General features: G+C 45.0%; 1 protein-coding gene across 1 annotated transcript; it reads left to right on the top strand.

Moving 5' to 3' along the window:
- Positions 1-453: 453 nt before the first annotated feature.
- ufc1 (ubiquitin-fold modifier conjugating enzyme 1) lies at positions 454-5,705 on the top strand. Its single transcript, XM_083641792.1, has 3 exons — positions 454-646; positions 2,838-3,048; positions 4,558-5,705. The coding sequence occupies exons 2-3, from the start codon at positions 2,850-2,852 to the stop codon at positions 4,872-4,874; spliced, it is 516 nt and encodes a 171-aa protein (XP_083497918.1). The 5' UTR covers positions 454-646; positions 2,838-2,849; the 3' UTR covers positions 4,875-5,705.
- Positions 5,706-12,941: the final 7,236 nt, after the last annotated feature.

The raw sequence follows: 12,941 nt of genomic DNA on the forward strand, positions 1-12,941 counted from the left end.
TGCATGTCACAAGCTCGGTCAAGCTACGGCAGATCTGCAGTGACAAGAACGGAATTTGACGGCATTATTTTCTAAATAAATTATATGTTTTAATTGGTCGAATCAGAAATACTTTATCCCCGAGCGGAAATTTTGTAATGCTTTCTCATTTCTGTAATTTGATTAAAAAAACAGTTTATAAACTACATAAACTAATTGTTTATATTTTGAAAGGAACAAAGAATGTGGAAGGGTGAGTCAAATGTTCTTATTTTTATTAAAAAATGTCTCATTAAATGTATTCTCATTCTCTCATTCAAATGCTAAGTTTTTTTGGGGGTTAAATGGGTGGGGTCAATTTGAACCCACACAGAAAAGATGTCTGTTAAACACAACAACAATGAAAACAACCAACCGGAAGTGGCAGCGCGGGTTCATTCTGCTTAACTTAACCACGGAAGCAGGAAGTAAAACTGGGAGCACACGTCAGTCTTCACCGGCAGAAACATCAAAAAACAACAACTAACAACTCAACCGACAGCTGTTTGTTTTTCAGTCCACCATAAGAACGAACAAAGAAGATAAGAACCAACAACTCCAACCTAAACTCCACACCAGAACCCAGAAAAGAACCAACATCCTTCTCCTCCCCTCTGTGCTGTGACAGGCAAGTGCTGTTTTTTTTAGGTATAATAGGCTATCTGTCCATGACAACCGTGGGGACCTCCAGGGGTTTCTGATTGGGGTCCAATTCATCCATTTAATGTGTGTGTGTGTGTGTGTGTGTGTGTGTGTGTGTGGGTGTGGGTGTGTGTGGGTGTGTGTGGGGTGGGGGTCCTGATTGGGGTCCAATTCAATCATTAACCTAATGTGTGTGTGTGTGTGTGTGTGTGTGTGTGTGTGTGGGGGGGGGGGGGGGGGGTAACATGAATACAAAAAATAGTGTAAATTCACAATTATTTCATTTACAAGAAGTGAACACAGCAAACCTTAGTGCTCAATTCAGATTTTTTTGGGGGGCTCAGATCTGATTTTTGTGTGTGGCTGTTCACACTTTTTTTGGGGTGTTAAAATTGGCTAAGTGGTGGTGTCTGTGGTGGTGGGGCCGGTGTCAGTCATTTTGTGATCAGATTGTGATGTGATGTAAAATGTGGTGAGTGATCTATAACGTTAGAGCCCAAATGGTTTGCCCATATATTACAAGTGTCACTTTACATGTATGGCAGGGAATTGTTATTTTCATCTGTTAAAACAACATTTATCTCCCATAATGAATTAAATCATAATCACAATGCTACGAAAACATTAGCCCCATAAAGTGACCCTACTTCTGTAGCCTACATAGTATATAGTGCAGTATTAGGGTCACATAGCCTTCCGGGGTACGGTGGCGCAGTCAGTAGCGCTGTCGCCTCACAGCTAGAAGGTCCTGAGTTCGATTCTCGCCTGGGACGCTGTGGGCGCTGGAGTTGTGACCCCCCCCCCCCCCCCATATCTTCAGTGCCTACTGCCCAGGTGGGCTATCTCGTCGAAAGGGCCTTTCTGTGTGGAGTTTGCATGTTCTCCCCGTACCCCCCAGGGGGTTCCTCCGTACATAACCCCCCACTAAAAACATGCAGAAGATCGTCATCTGACCAGTGACGACAACATCTGAAGTTGGTCCCCGGACGCTGGAAAGAAAAAGCGACCACTGCTCCTGGCCTGCCCCCTGGAGGAAAGGACAAGCCTGGATGGGTCAAATGCAGAGGACATATTTCACCGGCCACCGTCAGCATGAGTGTGTGTTGTGGCCGCATGCATGTGTTGTAGTGTTCGTGTGACAATAAAGACGGGCTTCCGTCTGAAATAGTTTTTTTATAAGGCAATAGGGGGGAAATGGCTGTTCAAAACTTGACAACAAAAACATTCTAAATTGGCCCTAGCCCTGCTTCCGGTTGCAGTGTTTGTAAAATACAATAACTGACAGGAAATAAACTTGTGTCAAACTGTTTCCTAGCAACAGAATTCCAATAAAACAGTCTATTGACGGTCGGTTTCAACTCGACAACATAAACAGTGTAAATTTCCCCCAGTTTACTTACTGTTGTTGCAGTGTTTGCTAGTAGAATAACTTGACAGGAAGTAAGCTAGGTTCCCAACTGTTCCCTCGCAACTAGGGGTGTCAAAATTTCTAAAGGTGTACACGGAACCTTTTGGCAGTGTGTAACCGGTGAACCTGTTGGGTTGTTGTTGTTTTTACCGCATTTGTGCTATATAATCGCTAGAGGGCACTGTCGCCATTCAAAAACCTCCCAAACCCATAGACAGCAGCCATGTCTGTGTGTTCGTTCCCTCTTTGTTGAACTCGTTGTCTGGTCCAGCGTGGAAGTAGCAGCAAAATTCGCTGTCATTACAGTTGCGGGTACTTCTGGAACAATGTCGACTTTTCGAATCACAAAATTGTCCCTCGTTGGTTTCATGGTTTCAATGGTTACATTGTGACCGCCGCGTTCACATGGGCCATGCGTCCATTACGTGCACTTTAGTGTAAGGTTAAAGTTATCATCTGTAGCTAACAGGCAGCATTATCACCTCTAAACTGTTTATTTTTATGAGAAATGAATGATTGCGAGTCCAAAACAGTAAAATCATTTTAATATCCGGTTATCCGTATACACGGTGACACCCCTACTATCAACACAATTCTGTGAAAATCATTTATATATTTTATTTTTATTGTCTTATTTCTATTCTTCTTAGAATTTCTCTGCTTATATTTTTCCCTACCTGAATGTGAGCAATGAAGCATTACCCAATTTCCCCCTTAGGGATCAAAGTATAAAAGTAAATTATTTCTGATTCTGACCGCCCGCCCCCAGCCCCCCAGCTCCATGGCTGACGAGGCGACCCGGGCGGCGGTGTCTCGTATCCCCCTGCTGAAGACGGGTGCTGGGCCGCGGGACGGGCCGCTGTGGGCCCAGAGGCTGAAGGAGGAGTACCAGGCGCTCATACGATACGTGGAGACCAACAAGGAGGCCGACAATGACTGGTTCAGACTGGAGTCCAACCCAGAGGGCACACGCTGGACAGGCAAGATGGTTACCGCTTTGTATTTTTGTTTTTTGTTTTGTTTTTTTTATCTTTATTTTATTAACACATTCACTGCCAGCCATTTTTTTTTTACTGTAGGTAGCTTCTGCCAAGCCGTTTTTTGAGGATTCTGGCTCATTTTACAAGAGCCGAGGATAATTTTCTGCTTGGACTTTGTGAACACGAAGTTCACAAAAGTACTAATAGAATGTGTGCTTTCTCTGTCTAAAAGAGTTAGTTTGTAGAGTTAGTAGTTATGTAGATATTAGCCGTTGAGTACAGCATGGTTTCAGTGTCTGAGACAGGAAGCTGAGATAATCGCAGTTTTGTGAAATTCAATCAAACAGGCAGAACAGTCACTTTAACCATTTATTTTTGGCATCAGTGAGAGATCAGACATCTGAACAATATAGTTCTGAACACCCTCTCCCTTAAACTCCTCCCTCCGTGGGCGTGTCTGGTGGCGTTTGTCACAAGCCAGTTTCTCCTGCCTGTCTGAGCAGTGAGCAGCCTCCCTCTCTGGCGGCCCCTCGTCGGCGAGTGTGGCGAGTGTGGACTGTGGATGGGACTCAATCGTTTCTTGGATTTTCGGTTGAGAGCTTTGATGAAGCTTTGTGCGATTCTAGGCTTCATGCTGCCCACCCAATCTATTTTTGGAACCCCCCACCCTTGTGCGCCCGTGTGCAGCAGCGTGAAAGCGTTTTCGCCTACAGTAGGCTATGAGAATGAGGCTCGTTCGTTTCTGGGTTTTCGGAATGCGTGCGATTCTGGCCTTTCTGCGGGTGTTTCAAAGTGTGTTTCACCCATAATATATTATGCAAATTTGCAATCCCCCACGCCAGCACCGCTCTCCGCCCTCGGTGTGCTGCTCTGCTGGCGCGGCCGCTCTCGGCGAGTCTGGTGACTGATGACTGTAAAATCGCCAAGCCATTTCCTTGAGAATGGCTTGCTCCCGCGGCTGTTTTTGGTTGGCATTCTCTCTGTCGGGAGAGCACTGTCGCCACTTAGTTGGTCAGTAAAATAGATTATACTAATTCAATACTTCCAATATTTTTATAGGAGACGTGGGGGGCATTGATCCACGTAGCACTGTCAAAAAAATTTTTTTTTTTTTTTTTTTTATAGGAGACGTGGGGGGCATTGATCCACGTAGCACTGTCAAAAAAAAATTTTTTTTTTTTTTTGACGAGTCAACTCGTCGTTGGCAGTGAACGGTTGGATTGTGTTTGACGAGTCAACTCGTCATTGGCAGTGAACGTGTTAACTATATTTGGACATTACCAGAGAACGTATTTCAAATACATTTGTGTATTTTGTAATTTGCCTTTTTGGCTGGGCTGAGAAAAATAAGATGTAATTTGTATCAAAATATCAAAATACATTTTCTGAAAATCGCGTAAAAACACACATTTACATTGAGAACCACCATAACTCATTCATAAAGAATAGTAAATGTGTGTCTGTGGATAAATAATAATCAGGCTCTTCACACATCATGTCATGTTTTAGGCAGGTGCTGGTTCATCCACGACCTGCTGCGGTACGAGTTCCAGCTGGAGTTCGAGATCCCGGTGACGTACCCGGGCGCGGCGCCGGAGGTGGCCATCCCCGAGCTGGACGGGAAGACGGCCAAGATGTACCGCGGGGGCCGCATCTGTCTGACCGAACACTTCAAGCCTCTCTGGGCCAGGAACGCCCCGCGCTTCGGCCTGGCTCACCTCATGGCGCTGGGGCTCGGGCCCTGGCTCGCCGTGGAAGTCCCTGACCTCATCTCCAAAGGCCTGGTGGTGCATAAGGAGCAGCAGGGCCAGGGCAGCGCTGAGTGAACTCTGTTGGAATGAGGAAGTAATGCTGCATTCAAGAAACCTCGGAACTCAGGGGAAAAACGAGCTCCGACCTGTAAAAAATGAATTGAATGGTTGTCGAGGTCGGAAATTCGGGTATCATTTCAGAGATCCGGTTTGCCCAAGTTGGCATCATCAAAGTGTTTGTTGACATCATTCGAGGTGTAATTATGCAATATGTGTTTATATTGTTTCTATCTCGCTCTGATTATAGCAATATGTTGAATTCAACAGCAGGGATGGGCAGGAGTACTCGGGTACTCAAGTACTCATTATTAACGTTAATATTCGAGTAACGTTTCTAACATTCGAGTACTTGCAATTTAACAACGCAGGGGGAAACCCCTGATGCGAATAAGACAGACACGCGTCTCCATAATGCAGGCCTATGTGTGAACAGCCCCTACAAAGCAGATTACCCCTTCTCTATCATTACCATAGTAATAGCTATTCTTACAGGCCTATAGCCTATGATAGTTTAACGTAGCCAAATTTCATCCCCCTTGTTTCCCCTCGGAGACGGACCACCCGTATTATTATGCCAAAAAAGAACGCTATTATTATTAATCATGTAATAAATGAGTACTTGAGTACTCGTTTATTAGTTAATGAGTACTCGAATTGTGAAATTACTTAAAATGCTCATCCCTATTAAACAGCTATTTTACCAATTAAATTAGCTAACTGTATGTTTTTCTTCTTTTTTAACCCCGAGTTAAAAACTGCGTGAACGCAAAGATGTCGGAGGTCGGAAATTCCGAGTTGAAACTTCCGAGTTCTGAGATGTCTTGTCTGTCTTAAAGTAAATTTGAACATCCCATTCCATTTCCTTGCTTCTTTGATTCTAAAGGACTTGGGCGTGCTATATAAACATGTACATTTCAAAACACATGATCCCCAGATAAAGCCACACCAGCCATATGTCTGGGAGATATGTAATTAGGACAATTAGAAGTTGAAAAGGCACCATGAGGCTATACAGAGGGGTGGGGTCCTTTTAATGCGACAAATACAATTCACAATAAATACACGCGCGGCACACACACACACACACACACACACACACACACATGAATGTATTATAATACAATGTTTTATTAAATGCAAGTACATAATTAAATTATTATTTTCTAGGGCTTTCTTACCATACTGATTTCCCATTATATCCTTCATACTTTTGCCACCGGCAGCCCTCCACATTAATAATGTCGCTGCCTGCTACAACTAACAGGCTCGTCAATGCTTTTCTGCGCGGGCCATGCTAGGTTTACACCTAGCCTTGTATTGTTTATGAATGAGCTGAGCTGAGATCCCATCTTGCCGGCTTACCCTTTTAAACAGACGTTTGATTCAGGGCTGATACTGGCGGAACAAAAGGCGTGCCATTCCGTCCTTGTGACTTTTATACAGGAGGCGAGGCGTAATGATGCCACAACGAACGCGGCTTTCACAGGCTGTGTAAAAGAGGCTTCAGTTTGAGCCTCGTGCTCTCCGTCATCTCAAAATTGTAACTTATTGTTCACACACACCAGTCTGTGTAGTGTCTTAAAATGTCCACTAGATGTCATCAATAAACAAGGAACATATAACCTCTAATTATCATCTTCACAATGGTATACTTTGAATGCACATAGGCTACACACTAATAAATTAAATTAATAATAAGCAGCCTACCTTGCTGCTGGCAATGGAAGCATGTTGTTAGCTTGACATTTGGTAGCTACCTAGTTAGCTATGACTGAAATTATTCATACACAGACTGGAAGCAGACTGGGTTTATGGATTTATTGAGTCCTTATTTGTGGGGGCTTTCTGTCCTCGTTGAAGAGGTGGATGGCAGTGGGGAAGAAGCTGTCCTTGTGATGAGAGGTTCTGGTTATTTCAGACATCAGTTGTCTACCATGGGGGAGTCACACAAACTCAAAGAGTTTGTGTCTGGGGTGGGAGGGATCGGCCATGATTTTCTGATACTGGTTTAGCCTTCTGGCAATGTGTAGGTCCTGAAGGGATGGCAGGCTGCATTCGACCACCTTTTCAGCACTGCGGGTGATGCGCTACAGTCTGGAGATGTCCTTGAAGGCAGCAGCAGCAGCATACCAGATGGTGATGGAGGAGGTGAGGATGGACTTGACTGTGGAGGTGTAGAAATGTAGGTCCTGTTAGATAACTTTTCTAACTATTGCACTAGCGCCTCCTCTGGTCGGTCGGGTGCCTGTTCGGGGTGGAAGGGAACTGGTGGGAATAGCGTGATCCTCCCCACGTGCAACGTCCTGCCGGTGAAGCTCCCCGCTGTCAGGTGAAAAGAATCAGCTGGCAACTGCGCATGTGTTGAAGGAGGCATGGTGCTAGTCTACGGCTCTCCCCAGATTGGCAGAGGGTGGAGCAGCAGGGGGAAATTGGCCAAGTACAATTGTGGAGAAAATGGGGGGGAAAGATCAGAAAAAATATGACTTTTCTAACTATCTAGGTCACTCTCTACATGGACAGCAACTAACGGTAATACAATATTACAAATGACGTCAGCAAAACAAACTAAGCATCTACTTTTGTCCGCCATGTTGCCATTTACCTGTATTATATGACGTCAAGTCAAATGTAGCATAAATCATATCTGACAATAAAAAATAATCTCAGACTTGGGCCTGAGAGACAACATCTAATCAAAAAGGGGTCCTTTGGCTCTTGTAGACCAAATGGGGGTCCTTGATATGAACACTTTTTTTTAACTCAAGTTCTCCATTTGAAATTTGAACAGCTACTTTTTCAGCATCAGACCAACAAGCAAAATGTAAAAGTAGAGCTCCTAAGGTTGCTAAGTTTCATTCAAAATGTTGGTGTGAAGTTTTTGCCCCTCTTCCCATCATTTTCCTGTCTTCTGATCTCCAGAGAAAAGCAGCCAAGCCCAACTCTAAATCCCCCCTGAAAGCCTCGTTAGTCGTGTCATATTGAAATGAGCCTGAAGGAACAGAGCAGCTTAGCGCAGCTATTTCTGTCACTTCTTACGGCATTAATTAGCATGTGTGTATTGACATGTAATTACTCTTGATACCTTCCTACAGGCAGCGTTTGAGTCACAGCAGAACACTCTTGAGTCTCAAACTGTAGGATCCCTATTCCCCGAGGACTCCTACTAAAAAAAGACTAACCTATCGAGTGACTGCGCGCACATCTGCATGTAATTTCCCTGTTCAATTTATAATCAGGCTCATATGCACCATGTGGTAATTGGCATTGGACATTTATGGCTGATTCGGGTGGATCCACATGCAAAATGTCCCAGTTGACTGTGATTGATAACGAGGTAATTGCCTGCAGCAGGTCTGGGCACTTGTCTCCCAAAATGTGCCTAAAAGCAAGGGTCAGAATTGACTTAAATTATTGGCCTAAGTTGTCTTGTTTACTTTATAACTGTTGTGTATGTTTTTTGTTGTTTTTTACATCACTACTTTTGTGTGGAATATACCTTTGCAAGATGTAGTCCTGATGGCATCATTGGGACCTGGGACCTTCAGCACTGGATTGGTTCGCAGCTGAGTGTGAAGAGGCTGGGTTGACGATCATCAGCACCTCTAAATCTGAGGCCATGGTTCTCAGCAGGAAACCGGTGGATTGTCTACTCCAGGTAGGGAATGAGTTCTTACCCCAAGTGAAGGAGTTAAAATATCTCAGGGTCTTGTTCTCGAGTGAGGGGACAATGGAGCAGAAGATGGCTGGAGAATCGGAGCGGCAGGAGCTGTATTGCGTTCACTTGACCGCACCGTTGTGATGAAAAGAGAGCGGAGCCAGAAGGCGAAGCTCTCGGATCTATGGTCATGAAAGATGGGTCATGACCGAAAGTGGACGAAATGGGTTTTCTCAGGATAAGGTGAGAAGTTCAGTCATCCATGAGGGACTCTTGAGTAGAGCTGCTGCTCCTTTGCATAGAAAGGAGCCAGTTGAGGTGTTTCGGGCATCTGGTAAGGATGCCACCTGGTGGCCTCCCTAGGAAGGTGTTGTAGGCATGTCCCCCTGGGAGGAGACCAGAGGGCAGACCGAGGCCTAGGTGGAGAGATTATATCTCCATGCTGGCCTGGGAACGCCTCGGGATCCCCGAGTCAGGGCTGGCTAATGTGGCCACGGAAAGGCAAGTTTGGGGTGCCCTGCTGGAACTGCTCTGCGACCCGACCCCGGATAAGTGGTTGAAGATGGATGGATGGAGTAGACAGTCACTGAATAAGTTAAGTCATAGTTTTAGTAGACAGTGACTGTCTTTGGTACTGTGAGATCGTTGGTACTGTGAGAGCTTTGGCAATATTGTTGTTATGACATTCATGCCAATAAAGCTATTTGAATTTGAATTTGACTGGAGAAATTAAGTCTCCCTCTCTCCCTCTCTCTTTGTGTGTGTGTGTGTGTGTGTTGATGAGGTCGCTGTAGTGTAGAGGGCGTAGTCGGTGCTCAGGCCAAAGCTCTGACTCATCACTTGTCAGCTAACAGCCTGGGGTGTGTGTGTGTGTGTGTGTGTGTGTGAGAGAGGAGAGAGAGTGTGTGTGTGTGTGTGTGTGTGTGTGTGTGTGTGTGTGAGAGAGGAAGAGAAGAGAGAGAGAGTGTGTGTGTGTGTGTGTGTGTTTGTGTGTGAGAACTAACAGCCTGGACTCACTCTCTACTGAGTGAAGTAGGACATATTTCTAATAAGAGACAACAAGACGGACATTAAAGGAGAATTCCGTTTTTTTACACCCTGGACCTTATTTCTTCAAACAAGCTAAGCGGAGCTAGCAGCACTGCAGCAGGCTTGTTGCTCCTACATTCACTCTCCCTACGTCCAACCGCTTTCTGTCCCTGATCGCCCTGGATGACGGAGACCTGCTCACATCGATTGTCCTCCCTCCTAAGCCACCACCTGAGGATAAGTGCCAGTCCAGCCATAGGAAGAAGAACCCCCAGTGGCTCACAGAGACAGAATGTAAGAAGGTAAACAGTGCACAACGAAAATATAAACTAGCATAATCTATCAACAAGCTGCGACACGGTCTTGGCCGCCATCTTCTGTGTGAACTCCACTGGGCTCATCTGCACTCTCGAGGGCCGATGCGGCAGCCATCTTGAAAAACAGTTACGGCAGCCCCGTGGGACAAAAAGGCGGCGTTTTCCTTATACAGGAGCCAACCCACACATCAAAGGATAAATCAGCCACAACACATGGACATACAAGCTGGCAAGGGCGATCCGTAACATACCTCCCTGTTAGAAAAAGAGAAAAGACCAACAAAAAAAACTTGGCTTCACAAGACTTATCCGCAATTAACACGTATAAATCTGTTTTCGAGTTTACTCTTGTTTTTGTTGTTTTTATCTCCAGTTTTCTCAACTCGCAACATTTAAAAAAAATTACACATAACTGCATAACATATTTACATTTATCATGCATCGTGAACTTTTAAAGTCAAGTCGAAAATACTTTATGACTAATTTCCCAAGCTTTCACATGACCCACAAATTCTCACACACGGTGATAATCAATTAATTTAATTGGAACTTTTATTTTTTTCGTTTTTTCGTTAGACGAGTTCCAATTTACTTATTTCCGTCATAAATATTTAGAAATTGTATCTCACCCTGCAGACCAAGAGTCGGCAACCATAGCATTTTTGCACACATTGGGCTCGGCCTCATTTGGTATCAGGCAATCACCGACATCAACATCATGCATGACTCTTTTTGCTCTCCCCGTCCCGGAACATCTCTACCTAACACTGGATCGGGATCAATGACATAAACCTCCTCCTGTGCCACTGTCAGATAACCTGTGTCTCCGTCAAGCCCTGTGTCTGCCAGCTCAAGCAAAGAGTCATCACATCTGACATTCTCAATGTCAGCTCTGCCATCTGGAGGTTTTAAAGAGTCCTCCAGTCCAGACTCACTCCAGTGAAACCTAGATCCCCTGGATCGGAACATGTACGTGGCGCTCTTTTCCATTTGAACCTCCCTCCTACAGTATTCTGACACACCTAGATTTAACACGGGCCCTGTGCGGTTTCTAAGCGACTTCATCTGGCATGAATTTCTCCTCGCTCATGAGGTGACTACATGGTTTCCTCCTCCTCGCTCATGAGGTGACTACATGGTTTCCTCCTCCTCGCTCATGAGGTGACTAGCCTGGGTAAACCCATCCCCCACGTGACCTGCTCTCAGACCTGTTCTCAGTCACTATGACTGGCTAGTGACTGGGAACTGAGAGAGCAGGTCACGTGGTGGCTGGGTTTACCTAGGCTATGAGGTGACTACATGGTTTCCTCCTTGAGAGCCTCAAAATTCCACAGCCACTCTGGCAAAACATCACGTGACTTCATCTGACCCTCATCTGTTTTGACTCCAACTCCAACCACAGTCACAGGCATGAGAACGGATGAAAATTCTCATCACTGATGTGCTGTAAGTTCAAGGTCGAACACAGACTGACGTCTGACTCCAAGTCTGGAATGCTCTGCTTCTCCGTTTCCGCTTCCTGCGAATCAGCAGAACTACTAGTGAGTGACTTCATCCCACAGTCGAGCTCAGCCACTGTGCACAGCTTCTCACTCGCCTTCTCTGATTTGTCATTTTCAGTGTTGGGAGTAACTAGTCACTAAGTAACTAGTTACTGTAACTTAACTACTTTTTGCAGTAACTAGTAATCAAACTAATTACTTTTCAGATTTGGTAACTCAGTTACAGTTACTAAAATAGTAACTGGGCTAGTTACTAGTTACTTTATAGGACATGAAAACAACGGACAACTTAAGAGGATTATCCAGTTTCTGATCCTCAGACCTCGTTCGGGGAGATAGACAGCTGCAGCTGCAGCCAGAGCCCCAGAGGCTAATGACCTTGGGTAGGCTATAAGCCTCCCCAATAAGCGAATGTTCAATGCCACACTGTAAGACAATCGAAGCGGACTTTTAAAAGTAATGCAAAAGTTACTTTCCCTAGTAACTAATTACTTTGGAGTAACTAGTAACTTTAAAGTAATTAAATTACTTTTTGAGAGAAGTAACTAGTAACTAACTAATTGCCAATTTTCAGTAACTTGCCCAACACTGGTCATTTTCTGGAGTTGCTGAAGGCCACTCCTTCTCTGCAGCACATTCGCCTATTAACTCTTTCAGTGGAGTCTCTCTAGCACGCAGCAACACTAGACTCTTAACTCTTCAGCAGCCATCGTGTCTCCCAACTGCTGCTCCTCCTCTGCATTACCTTTGCAGTGTCACCCACAGGCTCTGACAACTGCTGCTCTATTCCCCCCGACAGTCAACTTACTGGTGAAATTACTGTCCAGTGCTACATATCGACTGTTTCCTGCCAGCTTATGATGACTCTCCTGGACTTGACTCTGCAGCACTGTGAACTCCTGTGCCAGGCTCCGGTATCTCTGTGGCCACTACCACACGAACATCTGAGTCACTTCATGATGGAGAGAATGAGAGAGAGGAGAGAGAGATGGATCAAGAGGAGATAGAGACAGAGACACACACACAGTCAGAGAGAGGGAGAGAGAGAGAAAACAAAAGTGACTGAGGGAGAGGGGTGGAGAGGGAGAGAGAGCGATAGAGATAGGGGAGGGGGTGACGTCCAGTCTGATGATGAGGGTGTTTCATTACTTCGTTTCTGACTCAGAGGTTGACTCAGTGTCTCTCTCTCTCTCTCTCTCTCTCTCTCTCTCTCTCTCTCCTCTCTCTTTAGTGGAAACACGTCTTCTCTTCTCTGTTTTTTCCCGCTCGGATCAGACCGTGAGTAACATTCTTATCTTATATTATATTATATTATATTATATTATATTATATTACATGGTATGATATATGATGTGATATGAATATGATGTTACGAAAACCTGTGGGAGGCATCGTCCTACATTTTGTGTTGGCTATTAGAAACTAGGCTCACACACACATGCACACACACACAGACACACACGCACACACACACACACACACACACACACACACACACACACACACACACACACACACACACACAGCCTGTCAGATGATAGGCTAATCCTGGGAAAGCAGTGACAGTAGGCTGCCTGTA

Source organism: Poromitra crassiceps (genome assembly GCF_964638095.1).
Source record: "Poromitra crassiceps genome assembly, chromosome: 8".
In the NCBI taxonomy this organism is placed as follows: Eukaryota; Metazoa; Chordata; class Actinopteri; order Beryciformes; family Melamphaidae; genus Poromitra; species Poromitra crassiceps.